Source organism: Manihot esculenta, chromosome 3, assembly GCF_001659605.2.
Source record: "Manihot esculenta cultivar AM560-2 chromosome 3, M.esculenta_v8, whole genome shotgun sequence".
In the NCBI taxonomy this organism is placed as follows: Eukaryota; Viridiplantae; Streptophyta; class Magnoliopsida; order Malpighiales; family Euphorbiaceae; genus Manihot; species Manihot esculenta.
The window spans coordinates 205,834-227,250 of NC_035163.2; the positions used below are offsets into that span (position 1 = coordinate 205,834).

Below are 21,417 nucleotides of genomic sequence, written 5' to 3' on the forward strand. Positions count from 1 at the left end.
CTTTTCACATATTATTTCATTATTAAAATATTTTTAAGGTAAAATTATTTTTTAATTTTTAAAATATAGTATAATTAATGAATTTATCTCTTTATGTTTAGAATTAATATTTTTATTTTTAAAATTTAATTTTATTAAAAAATATTTTTAAAAGTAACCTATTTTAACGTTTGAAAACGTAAAAGGTGCATTTAAACTCTACTAAAATGGAATTAATATAACTTTTCCAACCTCATATAAAGTATGAATTACATGTGTTTACGATATATGCATAAGTTATAAATTATTGTTTAAATTTAATATTAATATTTAATGATATAATAATAATAATAAATAATTGTATAATATATGAAAATTTTGTAATTAAATTCATTTTGGATTTTTTATATTCAAATAATATGTTTTTTAAATTTAAATTAGTTTAAGAATACTAAAAAAATTCATGGTTATCTGAATTCCACTATTAGATGGTTAGAAGACATGTTATAAAACGTTTGTAAAGTTTAGAGTGTTAATGATAATATTTTTGTAAAATTTGGAGGTAGAAAGATGTATTAGATTAAATACTTAATAAGAGATATTAAAATAAATTACCATAAAAATTTAAAATATATGAAATATTAAAATAAATCTATCAATAGGTGAAAATTATATTAAATATATACATGGTATGAATATTACCATTATGTGGATGTCTATAACAACAAAAGATTTAAGTGGTATAATTTTGTAATTTAATTATCTTATATAAATGTATATTTGTAGTTAAAGAATCTATAAATAGAAGGCTACATGTAAAATATATTATTTTAAATTTTATTTTATTTTATTTTTTTATCTTGTATTTTTATTTTGGTTATAATTTTCCTTAATTTTATAACAAGACATACATCAAGTTTTTAGCCTCTAATATTTAAATATTTTATTACAAAATTAGAAGTTTGGTTTCAAAGGATCAGTTTTAGTATTTTAAGAATAATTTAACAATACACTCCTTCAATCTCTCCACCTAAAGGATAAAATAACATATTAAAAATTTACTAATTTAATTATATTAGTTATAGTTTTTGTTTTTCTAAATCTGGTTATATATTTTTATAAACTGAAGATTCGGGTGGTCGTTATTGTGGGTGAAATAATGTAGCGTGTTTCGTTAGTGAAGCCGTTTGATTTGATCATCTGGGTGCTATTTGTAATTGTTATAGAGAGAGAGAGAGAGAAGTCAAAATAGGAAACGATGAGTTCTTCCTCACTAGCGGTCGCGGGAGTGAGTGGTAGCAGTGAGGCTCACAGAGTTTTCGTGTATGGAAGCCTTCTAGCTGACGACGTCGTTCGAGTCTTGCTCAAACGCGTCCCTCAATCCTCCTCCGCCATTCTCAGCGGCTAGTCTGTTTCTTCTCTCTATTTTTCGCTTTTCATTTATATTTTTCGCGATTCCCTTAGCATCCGGTTTCGATTCAATCAAATTCTTCTTATTCTTCGGATCTTCTTTTTGTACTGTTTTGTTATTCAATGAATATTTTGCAGTCACAGGTTCAGCATAAAAGGGCGAGTTTATCCAGCCATTCTTCCAGTCCACAACAAGCAAGTTACCGGCAGGGTGCTTTTTCTTTCTCTTTTGTATATATATCTCAAATTCTTTTAATTTCGATTCGCCTTAATTTTTTCATTTCAAATTGGGTTGCAGGTCCTCTTTGGCATCACTGATCTTGAATTGGATATTTTAGATACGTTCGAGGACGTTGAGTATGAAAGGACTACTGTTGACGTTTCCTTGATGGTATATCTGCTCTTATTAGTTTCATCACTTCAATTTACATGTACCCTTTTCAATTTTGTTCTTCCAATTGACTTTGCCATTTGAAGCACATACTCACTTGCTCCAATGCTGTTTTGTAGGATGGTTCTCACAGATTGCAAGCACATACTTATGTTTGGGAAAACAAAAATGATCCCAACTTGTTTGGAGAGTGGGATTTCGAGGTAAAGATTCCAACTCCTTTTAATGTGTCAAACGCGTGCTGCACATGCTAACAAATTCCAAGCTGAATGTTGTAAGAGTGAATTTTGGCTGTGTCAGAGCTTTCTTGTGGACCAAACTAGCTTCCTGTTAGTCAATCGAACTTACAATGCCAAATTTTCCTGCATCTGTGTTGGATGAAATGAACTATTAGTGATTTTTAGATGAAGCCTTGTTGCTAGCTACTACAACAATTAAGCCTACTGCAACAACTAAGCCTTATTTCCAAACTAGTTGAAAGTGGCTGTATGGATATTTTTAATGCCATTCATCTCCTTTCTGCATTAAATATTACATATCTTGTTGGTAGCTACAGTTATACAATATTACATTCCTTCTCATCATGTGTTCTTATAGTCCGATCGTCTGGACTTTGAACCCTTCTACCTAGAAATTTTGTTTTTCTAGTTAGGTTTTAAATTTTTTCTTGCATCTCCAAATATGACATTTTTATTTTGTTAAATTTTTTTCTCCTTTGCTTAATGCTCTCCTCTCGTCTGGTGTATTTATCAAAAGGAATGGAAAATAGCACATATGAATGATTTTCTCAAGATGACTGCTGGTTTTATGGAAGAACTGGAGCTGCCTGAATCAAAGCCTAGAGTAGCCACTTATGAATCCTTCTTTCAGCAGGACAACAACAGATCCTCCATGCCTTAGAAAAAAAAATTACATGCTACATTGGCTATTCTAAGTAGGATGATATTATATTTATATGTAAACTGCAGATCATATGTATTTTTTTTAAGCAGCATTTCAGAACTGTCATTCAATCGTTGATTTACATTGTGAGCCTTTCCCATCTTTAGGAAGCTCATAATGTCCCTGCAATGCATTTCATCATTCTGTTTTTCAATTTTTTTGGTGGGCAAGAAGGCAGAGATTGCCCCTTTCACGAGAATTTGCATCTTAGATGATCTGTACCAGTTGCTATGTGCGAATAAAATCTCTCTGAAATCTTTGTGCTTTTCTTATGAGTTAAGAATGTCCACAGAACTTGCTCGAGCGAGCAATATTTCATCAAAACGTGGGAGTTTCAGGTGAAAATGGACAACGTTTAAGGACGCTTCGTATCCTGAACCCGGCGTGGACTGAAATCTGTTAGGAATCTATCAAAATTGGAGTTAAACTTAAAACGTGTGTGAATCGAATTGAAAATAGACCTTGCCATTTTGATTGATTCAGTATCGAGTCATTAATTGACCCTCACTGCTAAATAATTAGACATGAAATTCGAGTAAACCAGAAATCAAAATCGAGACAAATTTAAATGGGGAGGCCTTTCAGTCCAGTTTCGGATTCATAGCCTTTGAAATTATACTATGCTCAAGCCGATTCAATCGGGCTTTTTATCAATTTAGTGTTAAAAGAAAAAAAATATATTATTTAGGGTGGGAGCAAAAAAATTATTGATTTGGGCGGTCAAACACCATCGCGTCACTTTTTTTAATTATTAATATATTATAATAATAAATTTATATTATATTAATTCAATAATATTATTTATAATATTATTTATAATATTATTTATAATATAATTTTTTAGAATAATACATTTTATTGTTGTTAATATATTATTATAATAATACTGTAATTAAAAAATATCAGTTATATTTATTCAAAAAAATATCATTAATAAATTTATTAATATATAATTATTATATTTTATTATTTTTAATATATAAAATTGATAATCAAAGAAACTGGCTAGGGCTAAATTATTGAATTGTATATAATTGGTTAAAGTGAAATAAACAAATTAATTAATTAATACAAATATTAAAAATTATAAAAATTAAATTTACATGCCGCACACGTCAAATAATTTTATAATATTAAAATTATATAATATCAACAATATTTTTAATTTAAATATTAATAATAAAATATATTAATATATTAATATTTAGAGTTATAAAATAAAATTATATTGTAATTAGATGTGTAAGAAATCATTGAATTATTTATAATTTATAAAAAAAATAAATAAATTAAGTATGATTAGATTAATTAATTTATTTATTTATACTTGATGAATTATAGACACTCCAATAATTTTATACACATTTAATAGGAAAATATAACTTTTACAGTACTCCTATATGTTAAAAATAATAAAGTATATAAAATATAATAACTACATATTAATAAATTTATAACTGAATGATTATAAAATATATAGTACCAATAATTTTTTATTTAAATATTAATAATAAAATATATTAAAATTATGAAAATTTATTATAATAAAAAATAAAATGTAAATAATATTATTAAATTAATATAATATAAATATATTATTATAATATATTAATAATTAAAACAAAAAACACAATGTGGCATTACATATTAACAAAAAAAAAAAAAAAATCTGGCACACGCCAGGAATAGTGGCGGTCAAACAATTAAGTTGTTTTAAAATCTAAATTGTGAAAATCTTTTTCTTTCAGCACCAAATTGATAAAAACTCCGATCCAACCCTTGTTGTAGAATAGGGTAGAAAAGTAAGTCCTTAAATGGAGGCACTTTGAATTGTTTGTTCACACCCTAATCTCCAATTATTTTGGAATCACAACCAAAAATGTAAATACATTTATGATACTTTTCTCTACAATTAAACAACAATCATTTTATTTTCCTTTGTTTTAGTTCTAGACACTTCCTATAAATATGCTGTTGGCAAAAAAAAATCACATGTAATATTATTAGGACAATTAATTTAGTTTAAAAAGAGAAGCGCCGGCGAATTCTCAGGTTACCGAACTTTGCTGCCCCTGGCGATGAGCCCTCAAAAATAAATGGCAAATAGCCAGTTGCGCCTTTGTACTTTTGCTGAATCTCGAAATATCCAAAACCCCAAATACATCAAATCCCTGTACTAACCAACAACTCTACAGGAACTTATGAATTGCTATCACTAACAAACTAAGAACATAATCAATCCATAAAGGAAGCCTGGGTCACTAAAAGTTATCCCCGCCAATAAATTAGACAAGAGACAGGGAGATAGAGAGAGAGAGAGAGAGAAAGAGACGGATATCAAAAGGACTTACCTCAAAAATTTGTTGGCTGCTCTTCAGAGAGTTCCTACCAATCACACAAACTGTTCCGCCAGAGCCCCCACCAGTAATTTTTGCTCCATACAATGTCCTATCTTCAGATTTTGAGGGTTTACTATGTTGCTTTTCTTGTACCAAGCCCACAAGCCTGTCCGTCCCTTCAGTACCAAGTCCACAAGCACTGTAGCTGTAGTGACACTGCAACAAATTTGTACGACAGCTACATTTCACTTGCACTTCTTTATAGTTAAGCCTAAAGCATACATCAGCATCATCATTAACTACAGTACTATTTTTTTTTCTCCAACAATTAGAAAAAAAGAATGTTACCATATTAAATTCAACCAAGACTTAAGCGAGATGAGAATGTAATAATCATATATTCCCCTGGCAAACCGTAACAAGATCCACCAAGAATTCTTTTATAACCCTCAACAATAATGGTTACAATGGATCTATCAATTAACACTCATTCCTATAAAGAAAAGGGGAATGCACATGGTTCAAATGTATAGTTTCTCCCGCATGAAAAGCAATTGTAAAGTATTTGTCAAAACAATTTAGTTCTTACTTCCAAATCACTGAATCATTTAAACAATTGAATAAAACCGTATATCTCTATCATTCGACAGACTCCAGCAATCCACTGAAGCCAAAACTTAGTATTTACCTGATACAACAATTCTCCAAGAGCAGTAAGTTGATCATCTGAAGTTGCAGATGATAGCAATGCTTTGAAAGCCTATTATCAAGTACCAAAAGAAGATTTCAGATAGAGCAGAACCTTATAAAGCATATCCAGAGTTGTTCAAAATTCTCAGTGTATAACCATTGAAAAAGAAATCCAAAATAGTTTGGAATTAAGATTAGTTTTTTATTATTGTTGTCACAAAAATATATAACAGTTGATAATATTAATCCATTGGTACTGACCTTGACACGGAAGTTTTCATAGATAGGATGTCTAGCAGGAGCTCTCACCACATAAGTTTGCTTCGGATCAATTACTGTTACAGGATCATTATGATCAGTATACTTCTCCAAAAATGCCTCACCAACAATGGATTCAGGAAGCATTTTAGCATAAAGAGCTTCATATCTGTAAAATTAGATAAATATTATCTTTAGAATTTAACAAACTATCCCACACCTTGTGCAGCTTACTACCTTGTTTACCATTATTCCACCCACCAATGGGCCTTACCTATGTGGTGTCAAGTTGCATAAATAATCTAAGGACGACTCATGTTTTAGTAGTTCAGCACCGTAGTCCTCCAATTCATCGAGCATTGATCCATTAGCTCTGGGCAATGACCTAGACAACATAGCAGATGCCACTGACTTTATCATCTGTCGACCCATGAAGGCACCAATTCTTACAGATCCATAGTCTGCACCACCAACACTGCCAAAGCAGAATAATAACTAATTAAGAGCTGGAAAAGCTAAGAGAAAGTGAGAGTACTTCTTTGTTAGAAAGGATTATGTAACATGCAAAGATTGGAGAAGATGACTAGAATGGTGATCGGAAAAAACTTATAATATCTGCAATGATTATTGGCCATGGTTGCATTAAACAAAAAACATTAAAAGGACACTCCAGTGAAATCTATGCAATATCAGTCTGGCAAAAGGTATTTTAATAGGATATCATATGTTATAAAGGAAATGGAACAAACATATAAAAAGATCAACTACCTGTGTCTTATCCCTGAACCAATTCCCCAGAATCGAATATGTCCAGGAATTTCCACAAGACCAATTACTTCTGCAGGCTGCACAAAAACACAATATTATCTCTCAACCTTTACAGCAACTTCAGTAGAGGAATATTGAGTCGCACTAATATCTCATACCTGGCACACCATTGCAAGAAGTTTGTTGGCTTCACCATATGCTGAAGTCATCTGGTCCATCACACCACATGGAGCTCCAACAATGTGATTCTCCACCTACATAGCAGTTCATAGGAATTTCATCAGCTACATAATTTGTATAACTTTAAAGAGTTAATAGTGAATAATATCAATTAGAAGGCTGTGTCTCTCCGCCTTCTGGCAAAGCAATGCTATATCTCTTGGGCTGATGTTTAATCCTGCAAAGCATACAAGATGATTGAAGTCCGTAATTTCTTCACCACACACAAATATAAATGATATATACATGAATTTCCAAGCACCCAAGACCATATTAAAAATGGTACATTCATAAAAAAATTAATTTTCCACTAAAACTATGATTGCCTTGAAATTCAGAGGAGTTATTCTCCATAAATTGAAAAAATTCGATCTGAAGTCACAAGCATAGATCTAACATCATTTTTCTAAAAACAAATTCACATGTAAGTTATGGTTGATTTCAATATTAGCTTGCAAAATCCGTATTTCTGATTAAAAATGACAATAATTTGTCATTTGACGTCAATTCAAGATGTTCAACCATTGGCAAGCTTCCAATGTGGCAAAACCTTATTATCACTGACAACAAACATTATCTATTTAGAAGTCCATATTGAAAAAGCTAAGATCTTCAATCAATGGCAACCATCACAATATATTTTTCTCATAATAATCTTCTGTTCTAAAACTCAAATGCTTCAGTTTAACTTACAAAAGGGCCTCCTGTTATTAATAAGAAATAACAACCATATAGCAATATATTGGTTAATGCTTCATGCTACAATAGTTTTTTTTTTTTTTTTCTTAAAAAAAAAGGTGAACTGCATATGTAAATTAGAATAACAATTACCGTGCGCAGCAGCCACAGCAGACATGCTAGCAACCTCCACAGAGGCAGAAGAAGATACACCTTTGCCTTCTGGTACTGCAGAAGAAACCTGCATTTTTGTACATAAGAAGCATCAGCTGTACCCTGAATACAGCCATTAAACTCCTGACTGTGGAGATGATTAATTAAAGAAAAGGGACATGTTGCATGTGAAAGCAGGTGACAGGATACCCTGACAGAATATTATTGTACAGATATGATAGGAAAAAACATCTAAACAATAAAATGTGTGATCAACCTATGCAACCTCCTGCAACTGTTGCTTTGTCACAGAATTTCTGCAAGTTATGAGTAAGGTAGAAAAGGAAAAGCATACTCAACACCATTGCTGGGAACTATGTCTATAAGAGGATTACCAAACTGTGATCATATACATGTGTGCTCCTATGTTTTGGCAGTCATATTCCTCTTTTGTTAACTCAGTTATCATATCGGTCATATCTAAATACCAATGTCAATTTTTTTCAAAATTCCAATTACATATCTTTTAGGCTGAATATGTACTTACATACACCTAAACCCATACAAATCGTAACAATTGAACACAATTCAGAGTCTCATCAATAAATTGATAAAGTAGATAAATTTATACAATTGATAAAGTTAGATAAGAGTAATTTTATTATTTTATGAAAATTTAGAGTCCAATCAATAAAATTTTGAGCACAATTATTAATAAGTTGAACTATTTTTTATTTCCTTTAAGAAATCATCAGTTATTTGTATTTAACTGTTATGACTTGTACAAGTTTAGGTATTTAATAGGTTATAATTTTAGTTCAACTGTTTAATGGACTGATTTGAAATAGCACAGATGCGTAAATATGTAGTTGGCCGTCTATCTTTCCACATCCATAGCACATCTGAATGTAACACAAGAAAACCCCATTTTCACTAAGATGAACCTGATTCTACCATTTTCATTGAATTCAAACCATTTCTAAAACAAGAAAACTGCAGCCACACTCGTTAACACAAGGAGAGTATCTTGTTTCATAACTTAAAATTTTTGAAGCGCTTGGCTTGCATAAGACCCTCTCCTAGTTATTAAATCACTTTCCCTCTGATTTAGAGATTGAGATGGATCCACTCAAGGTTGTGAAAGCCATGCATGTTGATGATGTGGATGTAGCTGAGTTTGGAGGTGTCATATAGGACTGTACTGGTTGTTCTCCAAGGGAGTGGATTACTCTCTTTCCTGGGTTGGTAGAAATGCCAATAATGTTGCTCATTGACTTGCTAAATTTTCTTAGTTGTGATTCTTTTACTGTTTGGGATGTGATCCCTGACTTCTTAGTATCCGACTGTTCATGCAGATATTGCTAGATAATGAAGTTTTAGCTTTCTCTCAAAAAAAAAAAAATTAAAAAAAAAAAAGCCTTCTGTTAGTAGCACCACTACCAAGATGAAAAAGAAATTAACGAACAAACCTAATGTTTCTCCTTAAGCATTTGGTCTTCAGTATGCCTCTAACATGTCTTTATTTTCTTTACAAAATTTATTCAGCTATTTGAAATTTATTACAGAAATAGTATATATTGATCCAATTTGCATATCACATTCAAAAGCTGCAGAGCCATATATTATTTTGATCACTGTCTATTAAAGTTTGGGAGTGAATTGTTTCATAGGAATAGTATATATAAAAGATTCCGTAATGAATTAATATAATATATTTCAGTACCAGTACCAAGAGAGAAGAAAAAGAAAATTAATATAATATATTTCAGTACCAGTACCAAGAGAGAAGAAAAAGAAAACCTAAAATCATACATATTTTCATGTAAACTACACTTAAGGTAGTTGCGAAGTAATGTAAACAATTAGCATATTTAGCTGCAATTGAAAAAGGATTTCCCTGAAGTAAAAACTCATGAACATATTTTAAAGAAGGAAAAAATGCTATCTGTACCAGCATGTTAATGCTATCCTCAAAGCGCACACCTCGTTCTGTCATCAAAACAAGAATTGACCCTGCAACATAAGCTGCCCACCTAAAGAAGAAACCATATAAGTAAAATATGAAGCAAGAGTAGAACACAAAATAAAAAAGGAACAGTGGCCTACTTTTGTGATGGGTCTTGAGCAAAATATTTCCTTGCCTTCTCATATGATATTGGCTGGTTCCCCTCCATAAAATCAGATAAATCCATGTCAAAAGTTGGGCCCCGATTGCTTAATTCTGAACCATAGGATACCTGAGAGAAATCGAAGTCTCAATCTCTATCAACATTAAGATGCATATTTACACCTCTTTGTCTATCCTTCTTTTTGTTTATGTTAGGTACTAGACAATGAGCAGACACACCCCTGACATTTTAGCCAAATATCCTAATCCTAGGTGAAATATCAACTATTACATCAGTTTTATTCATTAACTTCAAGTGGAAATGATAAGAATGAATCATAGCAATTACTTTCAAATTGACAAAGGGAATGGGTAGGTGGTAGTGTCTATGGAATTAAAACAGCAAAAAAATTCAAATTACTTACTATTTGCAGAACAGGAGTGGCCCCTTGTCCTTTTGCATTTTGCCGAGCCTCAGCATGTTTCCAAAGCCTGTTTTTGCTTGGATGAATCCTTTGAACAGCAACATGGCAAGCTTCTCTTATAGGCATCTATGAGAGAGACAACCATGGAGTACACCCCAATGTTTTTTTTTTTTTTTTTTTTTTTTTGGGGGGGGGGGGTGGTGTGGGGTATTGGGGGGAAGGGGGACTGGTCAATTAAAATCCACTTCAAAGAGAAAGCATGAAAGCCATCAACTCAGTAGAACTACATATGATGAAAGGAGTTCACAAATTGTCTACAAGTAATTTGAAAAAGACAAGCTGCAAAGTTTCTTTAAAATTGCAACCTTATCAATAAGATAAATTAAACCTAACCTGCAAGACAAGGCTTCCGGAATAATCTGCAATCCCTCCCATCACATCCAGCCTGCCAGGTGCTCTTGTCGCAAAGATATCTTCCTACACAAAAAAAGGGTAGCAACATCAACACCAATTCAAAAATTTTTGAATCAGCAATTAAACACTAGTCCACAATAAAAAACCAATAGAAGGCAAGAAAAGAACTTTAATTTGCTAAATTGCAATAGAAAGAACTCATATTGAAGGTATTTGTAATGTATATCCTTGTGCATAATTGCTTCCAAGTGCAAAGATAAAATAAATTAACAAGCAACAGCTTCTGGTTCAGATGAAAAAAAAAAACCTCCCAATTAAAGAGTCCTGCAGCAGCCTTATGCTCCCACATCTGGAGCTTCTCAGTATTCTTTCCAGAGTCATATGCAGAATCTAGCTCTAATAAACTATTTAAGAAACTCGTGGTATCTGAAAGACCTTGAAGATCTCCATGCAGAATCTCAAAATCTCCAGTCCAGCTAAAAGAAGCGACAGAAACATGTTAACAAAGCATGAATACAGATCTATCATCAAATTGAAGACTGGCTGTACAGAGAATGACGAAACTCACGTGCTTCTTGGTGGTCCATCCTCATTTTTTTGGGCAACTGGTGATCTGGTAGACTTGTTAAGTTCATTTTCAGCATTCGCATACCATTCTGGGATGCAGATATCTCGTCCATCCACCCTTTGTAATTGATACCCAAGGACTATAGCATCTCGCAATCTCCTTGCTCCACTTAACTAAAATTTAGCAATGCAAAAACGAAAAGATGCATGGAATAGTTAGTCAACATAATGACATTTATGGACATCCAAAAGTTTGTTTAGTTTTTGAAATTTTTTTGTTATGTTTGACAAGTTATCTGCGGGATTTATTGTATATCACCAGGACAAGTTCCAAACTTCGGCAGTATCTTTTTACCTACAGTCATACTCAAAACATGTTTGATATAATAACAAGAAGGGACAAGATGATAGAAGAATCAAGGCATATTTACAATATCTCAAAAAGTATTGGAAACTCCAAAGAAAATAATCGCTGCCTAAAACTTTTGAAGGTATCACAAGGATAAGTGATTAAGTGGCATAGTGGGAAGATAGAGCGTTGTGTTAACAACAGAAATGTTAGAATCAATGAGATTATATTAAATTAAAAAGACTACTCATAATGTAAGGAATTCGTCTTTCTAAATTTAAGGATCTATATTTTGGTAATTTTTCATTATAAATATGCTCCACACATTATGTAAGAGAAGTTGGAAATTGAGTAATGATATAGCCATTTTAGTTGTTTTCCTTCTTTTCATTCCTTTCCTTCTTTTTCTTATAATAAATACTTAACATAAAAATGATAATCTACAATTTTCAAGATGGGATGATCCTACATAGAGTAGCAATAGGATTCCCTAACATATGATTTGACGGAATTTCCTCTTATTTTAAATTGCAACCACTTTTCAATACTTCAGATACATATGCAATTTTCTTTTTCATGGCAAACTGAACCAAGAGCAAAAGTTCTAGTGATGGAAGATATAGTGTAATAACCATTGAGAAATAGTTATTAATGTACTCCAAGGAAATCACTATCGGTCACACTACTTGTGAAATAATAGAGGGAATGTATAGGCTTGGCTTCTTTCTACCGACAATGCACAAATACTGGAAAAAAGTTTGGATGAAATGTGACAATAGGACTAAAACCTTTGACATCAAAATTTCTATTCACCACAGTTTTGACACAGGAATTAAAACTAGCATCAGTGAGCTGATATCAACTTGATTAACCTTATGACTTGTGAAGGTAAAAAATAGTTACCTTATCAGAAGCATAGTATTTCCCAATAGCTGTCTCCTGTAATATATGAGCAGCCAACTACATACAAAATAGAAGAGAAAATGATCTCAAACATGAGTTGAAACTTGCAAGACATACAAGAAACAGAAACTTTGGACAATCATGGAACCCAAGAAAAGAAGATGACACCTCACCACCATTTATGCCACCTTCATAACATGGTTTCAAACTAACTGCATGTTCAAGGTAAGGTTTCCAATGACCAGCAAGTAAATCTCTCCTAATCATCTCAACCCCACTCTGAAAATACTGTTTTAAAATAACATCTCGTCTGTATCAGAACCATGTGACTAGGAAGAGAGAAATGTAACAGAAAAGAAAAAAGACTATGATTGCAGAATCAAGCAATTAATTGCACCTCGAGCATATTTCTCAAAAAGGGTTCTTCATTGAAATAATCTCTTCGTACAAAGATAAATGGTAACTTGTATGCAAGGGCCTCACTGCAAGTACCATATCCTATTTTTCCTGAAATAGTCAAATCCCATTAGTTTTACTTTCTAACCATTTAACTTAGTCAAAATGCTCAAAATTTTCATACGGACCCAGCATGCAGTCAGATGCTGCAATCAGATCAGGTGTATATGCATCTTTTGCAAGCTTTATGAAATTCGGTAGAAGCTCCTGGCTGTCAGAAGCGCCACAAACCTGGATTAAATAACATACATGGCATTAACAAATTCTTCATTGTACATTGTGAAAGTGAATTTAGTTCAAAAAAAAAAAAAAAAGATGTAAATATTATGCTGCAAAAGCTACCAAGCATAGCCAACCAGAAGGCAGGTAATATTCCTTCAACTTCCAGCCAGATGGCTGCATAACAGACAAAAGCTGGGAATTAAAAATAGAAGGAATTGAACTACCTGAGCGATGAACAAAAATTACAATATCAATATTCATCAGATTCTAATCTAGCAAGTGATTTATTATTCTCACCTGTCCACCAAAATTAAGGATAAGTAGGTTCACATCATCACCAATGCCAAGTTCCTTTCTCACCTACAGTAAGAAATATAGAAGTACATCAAGATTGAATAGATGTCAAAAACAGAGTGGTTTCAAAAGTACACCAAATCCAAACCTCCTTGCGGGTTTTGTGCAGCCTCCTAACAACAAGAGATACATCAATAACATCACGGAAAGCAGGCACTGCAAAGAGTGAAAACATCAAATTAACAACTGTATGCCAACCCACAAATACTTCCAGCGCCAAATGTGGAAATGAAAAGAGAATACAAAAGATCCTCCAATTTTGAGACTCTGTGATATCAAACATACTGGGGCAATATCCCAGGAGGCGGATTAAGAACTCACAGTGAGAATAATCCTCTGCTATCTGTGGCAGTTTTGAACAGACAGCATAACCAATTTTAGCAGGGTTGCACATCACTCACCAAAAGAAACTACTAAGCAACAAAGCAAATATTGAAGTTCATAAGAGAAAACAGTTTCAATTTCAAGCACTTGTAATGCTTTGCCACATGCATGAACTCTTACTGATATATTTAGTGTAGTTGCAAATCAATCACATTAACAAATTAGGGGTGTGCATAGTCCTTATAGTTCCAAACCGTACCAAATTGTACTTATATATTAAGTGCATTAAGATTGTAATATATGTACATTACAATTATTATAATTGTAGACAATATACAAATTATTATCTTTTATTCTACTAGCTTTCTTATTAACTTTAATTATAAATATATTAAATTATTTTATTATTCTTAATTATAAGTACATTATTATAATTTATGATAATTTACTAGATATGCACCCCATAATTTAAGATTATATAGTTAAAAAGTAACTAAATGTATATCAACTTTAGAACTTAAACTTTTCATTAAAAAATTGCATAAATTGTTTCAAGTACCAAGAATCGAAACTAAATTGTTTGGCTTTGGTTTAGACTCGAACCAGAACTGAGCCCCCGTTACAAGTTCCATACCAAGAGGAAGACTTGAACTGTGTAGAAGGATAATATTTGTTTTGTTTCACAATAGAGATTACAATCTATTTATACATGAGAGAGGGTATCTAAATAGGAAGGAAAATCAAGTCTATGATTATACAATCCCTAAGATTAAGCAACTAACCCATCTATCAATATTTACTTCCTATATTAACATATTTACTTTCTATAACTTATAACACTCCCCCTCAAGTTGGATCATAAATGTTAATCATGCCCAACTTGTTACATATATAATCGACTCGAGTCCCATTTAGAGCTTTAGTGAAAATATCTCCTAATTGTTCTCCAGTTCGGATATGTTCTGTTGATATTATCTTTTGTTGAACCTTTTCACGAACAAAATGACAATCAATCTCGATGTGTTTGGTCCTCTCGTGAAATACTGGATTGGAGGCAATGTGGATAGCTGCTTGATTATCACACCACAACTTAGCAGGCACCGAATTTGAAAACCCAACTTCTTCCAACAGTTGACGTACCCACAAGATTTCACAAACGGCTTGTGCCATGGCTCGATATTCAGATTCAGCACTAGAACGGGAGACCACATTTTGCTTCTTACTTTTCCATGAGACCAAGTTACCTCCCACAAAAACACAATACCCAGTAGTTGACCTCCTATCAACTTTCGAGCCTGCCCAATCAGCATCAGAAAAGCATTCAATATTTGAGTGCCCATGGTTACCATAGAATAGGCCTCGTCCTGGGGCCCCTTTAAGGTAACAAAGAATCTGTCCCAGAGCATCCCACTGGGCAACAGTAGGAGAGGACATAAACTGACTTACCACACTCACTGAATATGCAATATCAGGACGAGTCACAGTCAAATAATTCAGCTTACCAACTAATCTTCTGTACCTTCCAGGATCTGCAAATGGCTCACTGTCTTCTGTGGTAAGTTGAAGGTTAGGGGTCATTGGGGTACTACAAGGCTTAGCACCCAATTTTCCTGTTTCTGCCAACAAATCAAGAACATATTTTCTTTGAGATAAGAAGATGCCTTTCTTACACCGCATAACTTCAATTCCCAAGAAATATTTCAAGGAACCCAAATCCTTTGTATGAAACTGTGTTTTAAGAAATTCTTTTAGGGATGTGATGCCAGCAATGTCACTTCCTGTAATAACGATATCATCCACATATACTACAAGCAGAATTACTCCACTATCAGAATTTCTATAAAACACTGAGTGATCACACTTACTCATCTTCATTCCAAACTGTTGGACCACCTCACTAAACCTGCCAAACCATGCTCGAGGACTCTGTTTCAAGCCATAAAGGGATTTTCGAAGTCTACAAACCTTACCTGACTCCCCCTGAGCAACAAAACCAGGTGGTTGCTCAATATAAACCTCCTCCTGAAGATCACCATGAAGAAAAGCATTTTTAATATCCAATTGATGCAAGGGCCAATCATGAGTAGCCGCCAAGGAAATAAACAATCGGACAGATGCGAGCTTGGCAACTGGAGAGAATGTATCAGAATAGTCAACTCCATAAGTTTGTGCATAACCTTTGGCCACTAAACGGGCCTTGAGGCGAGCAATAGATCCATCAGGGTTTACTTTTACTGCAAACACCCATTTGCACCCAATAGCCCGCTTTCCTGGGGGCAAGGACATCAACTCCCAAGTACCATTAGTGTCAAGGGCCATCATTTCCTCTTCCATTGCAGCACGCCAACCAGGATGAGACAAAGCCTCAATAACAGTTTTGGGAATTGAAATAGAATCTACAGCAGTGACAAAACAACGAGAAGAGGAGGATAATTGATCATAAGAGACACAAGATGAAATAGGATAAGTGCAAGTACGTTTACCTTTGCGAAGAGCAATGGGCAAATCCAAATCAGACGGTGAAGGATCAGTGGGAGCAGGATCTGTCGACGAAGAAGCAGGTAGCGGAACGGAGTCAGAGTCCTCTAAGCGTCTGGAATACACATGAAAGATGGGAGGGCGACCTGGCACATGAGCGAAAGGTGTAGGAGTAGTTTGAGGAGACAAAGAGCGAACAGTGTATAACAAGAGGTCATCTTCCTCCCCCTCGGGGTTATAAACAGATGATGGCGGAAAAAATGGAGTGGACTCAAAGAATCTTACATCCGCAGACACAAGATACCGATTCAGATCAGGAGAAAAACAACGATACCCTTTCGGACGTCGAGAGTAGCCAAGGAAGACACATTTGAGTGATTTAGGATCCAATTTAGTAACCTGTGGACGAACATCACGAACAAAACATGTACAACCAAACATACGTGGCTCAATAGGAAACAAAGATTTAGTGGGAAACAAAATGTTATAAGGGATATCACCATGAAGGATGGAGGAAGGCATGCGATTGATCAAAAAACAAGCAGTGGATACAGCATCAGCCCAAAAACATTTAGGTACCTTCATTTGGAATAAGAGAGCTCTGGCTACTTCAAGAAGATGTCGATTTTTTCTTTCAGCAACTCCATTTTGTGAAGGAGTGGCAACACAAGATGACTGATGAAGAATCCCTTTTTGTAACAAATAAGATTGAAATTCCCCAGAGAGATACTCTTTAGCATTATCACTTTGCAATATACGGATGGAAGTATTGAATTGGGTTTGGATTTCAGCATAAAATGCACAAAAAACAGAAAATAATTCTGAACGACTCTTCATTAAAAATAACCAAGTAGTACGAGAGAAATCATCAACAAAAGTAACAAAATACTTAAAGCCAGACTTAGACACAACAGGACAAGGACCCCAAACATCTGAATGTACTAACTCAAAGGGGGACGAAGCCCGTTTATTGACTCGAGGCAGTGTAGGTAAACGATGATGTTTGGCAAATTGACAAGACTCACAATCTAGAGTAGACAAAGAATGAAACTGTGGATATAACTTCTTTAAAACTGAGAGAGAAGGATGCCCCAAACGACAATGAACATCAAAAGGTGTTAAACGCGTGGAGCATACCAGAGATCGAGGAGATCGAGGTAGTTGCTGATCCAAGACGTAAATACCCTCTGACTCACTCCCTCTACCAATAATCTGCTTCGTCGAAAGATCCTGAAAAACACAGTGATCAGGAAAGAATGAGACACAACAATTCAATGCACGAGTGAGTTTACTAACGGAAAGCAAATTAAATGCGAACTTAGGGAGACATAACACAGAGGATACAGAAAGAGAAGGGGTTAAGTTGACATGACCAGAACCAATGACAGAAGATTTAGTGCCATCAGCAAGAGTAACATAAGAAGGCGATGTACGAGACTCAAGATTGGACAAAAGGGTAGAATTACCTGACATATGATCGGTAGCACCAGAATCAATAACCCATTTTGAGGATGAAGACACAAGACATGTAGTAGAGTTACCTGACTCGGCAATTGCAGTGATAGAGGAGGAATTAGAGGATTTTAGAGATGCCTGGTATTGGACGAATTGTGCATACTCATCTGCAGATATCAAAATTCCTTGATTGGAAGATCCATTCAATTTGTGTTCCGTGATTTTAGTCATCATAGGAATCACATCAGTTACGGTGGTGGTTTTCACTTCAACCATGACAACAAACCCAAAACGACAGCAACAAAAGAAACACAGAATCAGAAAACAGTACCCGGCGTGAACAGTACCACGTAAACAGTACCGATGAACAGTACCACGTAAACAGTACCACGTGAACAGTACTCGTGAACAGTACTCGTGAACAGTGTCGATGAACAGTACTCGTGAACAGTACCCGTGAACAGTCCGATGAACAGTACCGATAAAAACACCTCCCCCAAAACCCGAACGGCAAATAAACCTCAGATCTGACAAGGGAACGATGTGGCGACTCCAGCGATGGTGAGATCCAAATATTACCCGTTATGGGTAACCCAAATAAACAGAGACCTAAGTCTCCAAAAAAAAAAATTTTTTTTTTTTTCTTAAAAAAAACTTTGACGGGAGAGAAAAATTAAATCTCTACGAGAAAGACTTTGATACCATGTAGAAGGATAATATTTGTTTTGTTTCACAATAGAGATTACAATCTATTTATACATGAGAGAGGGTATCTAAATAGGAAGGAAAATCAAGTCTATGATTATACAATCCCTAAGATTAAGCAACTAACCCATCTATCAATATTTACTTCCTATATTAACATATTTACTTTCTATAACTTATAACAAACTGAAAAACAGCAAAGGTTTAAGGACCAATACAGTCGCATCAAGTTTCATATAAGCCATGCTTATTCCTCATACAAATAATTGTAACATTTGCTATATACATGGCATGGAAAACAACTAGATGAAGCATTTCATGTTTCTTATATGATCAAATGGCTTTCAATTGGACATTTGCTTCAATTCCATAGCATCACTGAAACAGTTGACTCATGAAATTATGCTTAGAAATTAGCAAGAATTACACCAACCAGAAAAGTGTAACATCCATAGTAAGAGGATATAGATAACCTGCCACAGTATAGAACGATGATGGTATCCAGCAGCCATCACATACTCTGCATAGATGAAGTCCCAACTGCAACAGCAAACAAGCCAGAGACAGAACAGATTCTAGAATAGTTTTTAGTAACTTGGCTGACATCAAGAAAGGCAGATAAAGAATTTACGCCTGGGTCACCACAAAACCCAAACTCCATGCCAGTCCATTCAAGGAGTAAAAGCTCTTACCGGTTATGGTGTAGCTTTGAATTTTGGAAGACAAAACACTTCTAAATAAAATTATATATGAGTAAAGCAATGTAACATTTTTATCCATTGGATTCAATAATAATACAGAAGCAAAACTAAAGAGAAGTGTGTTCGCACAATTCTATTTCACAATTGCTTTTTTGTTCTTAAAATTTTAAAAAAAAAGTGTTGTGGTAAAAAAAAAAAAAATATCCCATAACAAGCTTTCAGTTACATAACAGTTGCGAAGGAAATTATGGACAAAATTATTGATAAGGAGACAGAGTGCTCTAGGAAAAAGAAAACTCGTAACAACAACTTACCTAAAGTTGGTGACGCAAACAGATCGAATTCCAGCATCAGCTGCCGCACGGCATGCAACTGGTACAACATCTGACACCTATTGTTGTATGAACACATAGAAGTGCCGACAATTGATGCCATTTTCATTATTTAAGATTAAATTGGTAATAAGCATTGCATTACAGATTGCATCACAGGTTGAATCATATGAATGAAAAAGAAAAGATGAATTCAAATACCACTAGATCAGCTTTGATGGAACGAAGCCACTTTGTTTCTGTTGCTAAAATAGAGTCCCGTGGTTTAACAGCTGTCTCTGAATACTACCACATCCCATGAGAAACGGGAAAAAGCAGGAACCCCCAAAAGTATTATAAAGCAAATAACAAATAAGCCATTAATAAATCCAGTTAAGCTTTGCCAAATGACAAAAGTAAAATTCCACATAGCATAAAACAATCACAGCCTTAGGAGATTGATATACCTTCTCTAATGAAGCAAGACGATCCACTGTCAATGCGTCTGTCTGAACTGCTCCGCAGTCCAACAGCACCTTGCGGATGAAGAGCCGAGGGGACTGTACCTCGGAAGTGAACACAAAGTCAGGTGCACCGGTGACCACGTGCACATCATGCCCAGCAAGAATCAAGTTCCTGACGACCTATCCATGGCATTTAGGTATCATGTAATTATCATATAAAGTTAAATGCACATAATGCAGCTATAGATCTACATCGATCAAAAACAGAGAAACCCAGTAATTTAATCAAATACAAGATTGTTATAATGAGGGGAAGGATGCTAAAAAAAATGTTATTATTTGCTATAATGACAATAACATTGCTGTGAGAAAATGGGAGAAGAGACCTCGATAACACGAGTGGCATGGCCGAAACCATGGCCAGTGACATAATAAGCGAAGACTAGGTGATTCCTGGAAGCTCCTCGACTGTCTTCAACTCTCATTGTTGGCACTAGTGAGTTTGAATTCGCTACACTGATATGGGGGAGTGGGTTTTGTTTGGGAGTGAAGATGCTCTAGTATATTGGACTTCTGTTTGTTTAATTCTGCTATTTGCCACCAAATTTTCCAATGCAATCATCAAAAGATGAAGGTCAATTGAAGCATTATTCTTAAGAAATTAAAATTTTTGGATAAGATATTGTTGTAATGGCATTGTCCTTATCCATTCCATTCTGGTGAGATTTGTTATCCAAGTGTAAAGCAATTGAATTGTAACAGATAAAAAAATAGATATATTCAACAACGAAATCCATTCTATCATAGCTAAGTTGTGCTTTACTTGTTATCTTCTTAGATGAGTTTGTTAGGCCGTTGTAGTTCAGACTTTCCAACACACATCACCGAGAGAGTGTAAATTTCACTCACAGTGCCTAAACTTCTTGACAAATACATTTCTTTTACGAAACATAATTTTAGCAATTATAAAGTTAACATATTACTCTTTTTTTAATTAAAAAATACTTGAAAAAGTTAAATACCTTCAAATAAAATATAAATTAATCAATGTAAACTATAATTTTTTTATAAAAAAAATAAATTATCAATTTTAAACATAATATCAATGATGTACATATATATTTTATTAAAAATTATAATATTTATGTACTTAAAAATAATAATAAAATCATTATTGGGAGGATTATGATATTTCAAATAGGAGAATGTCACTCCATCTTCGCTCATACAAAATCCAAATAAAACCGACCTAGAGAAAATCGGTTGAGTTTGGGTCATAGCATGGCAATTGGCAAGTTTGGATAAATTGTAATCTCTACCCTATTTCTAATCGTGTATATAAATTAAACTGTTAA

At 33.9% G+C, this 21,417-nt stretch overlaps 2 protein-coding genes across 15 annotated transcripts; one reads left to right on the forward strand and one right to left on the reverse strand.

Moving 5' to 3' along the window:
* Positions 1 to 1,126: 1,126 nt before the first annotated feature.
* LOC110611461 (AIG2-like protein D) lies at positions 1,127 to 2,987 on the forward strand. The gene is made up of 5 exons (XM_021751827.2): positions 1,127 to 1,386; positions 1,528 to 1,600; positions 1,688 to 1,780; positions 1,900 to 1,983; positions 2,537 to 2,987. The coding sequence occupies exons 1-5, from the start codon at positions 1,238 to 1,240 to the stop codon at positions 2,678 to 2,680; spliced, it is 543 nt and encodes a 180-aa protein (XP_021607519.1). The 5' UTR covers positions 1,127 to 1,237; the 3' UTR covers positions 2,681 to 2,987.
* Positions 2,988 to 4,430: 1,443 nt separating this feature from the next.
* Positions 4,431 to 20,898, reverse strand: LOC110610882 (L-arabinokinase). Of its 14 annotated transcripts, none has more exons than XM_043955309.1 (28): positions 20,449 to 20,895; positions 20,066 to 20,234; positions 19,821 to 19,904; positions 19,602 to 19,678; positions 19,060 to 19,126; positions 13,910 to 13,967; positions 13,713 to 13,780; positions 13,568 to 13,630; positions 13,391 to 13,444; positions 13,177 to 13,279; positions 12,990 to 13,099; positions 12,761 to 12,880; positions 12,593 to 12,649; positions 11,342 to 11,514; positions 11,081 to 11,249; positions 10,753 to 10,836; positions 10,360 to 10,485; positions 9,934 to 10,064; positions 9,779 to 9,860; positions 7,828 to 7,915; positions 7,131 to 7,174; positions 6,936 to 7,031; positions 6,778 to 6,854; positions 6,284 to 6,484; positions 6,013 to 6,178; positions 5,750 to 5,821; positions 5,074 to 5,277; positions 4,431 to 4,858 (listed from the first exon to the last, which is right to left on the reverse strand). In XM_043955309.1, the coding sequence occupies exons 1-28, from the start codon at positions 20,490 to 20,492 to the stop codon at positions 4,745 to 4,747; spliced, it is 2,901 nt and encodes a 966-aa protein (XP_043811244.1). In that variant the 5' UTR covers positions 20,493 to 20,895; the 3' UTR covers positions 4,431 to 4,744. The 14 variants fall into 14 exon arrangements, 13 of the variants coding, with proteins under 13 accessions (XP_043811244.1, XP_043811242.1, XP_043811243.1 ...); XM_043955307.1 differs by having other exon boundaries at positions 4,431 to 4,852; positions 20,066 to 20,242; XM_043955308.1 differs by having other exon boundaries at positions 13,946 to 13,967; positions 20,066 to 20,242; positions 20,449 to 20,893.
* Positions 20,899 to 21,417: the final 519 nt, after the last annotated feature.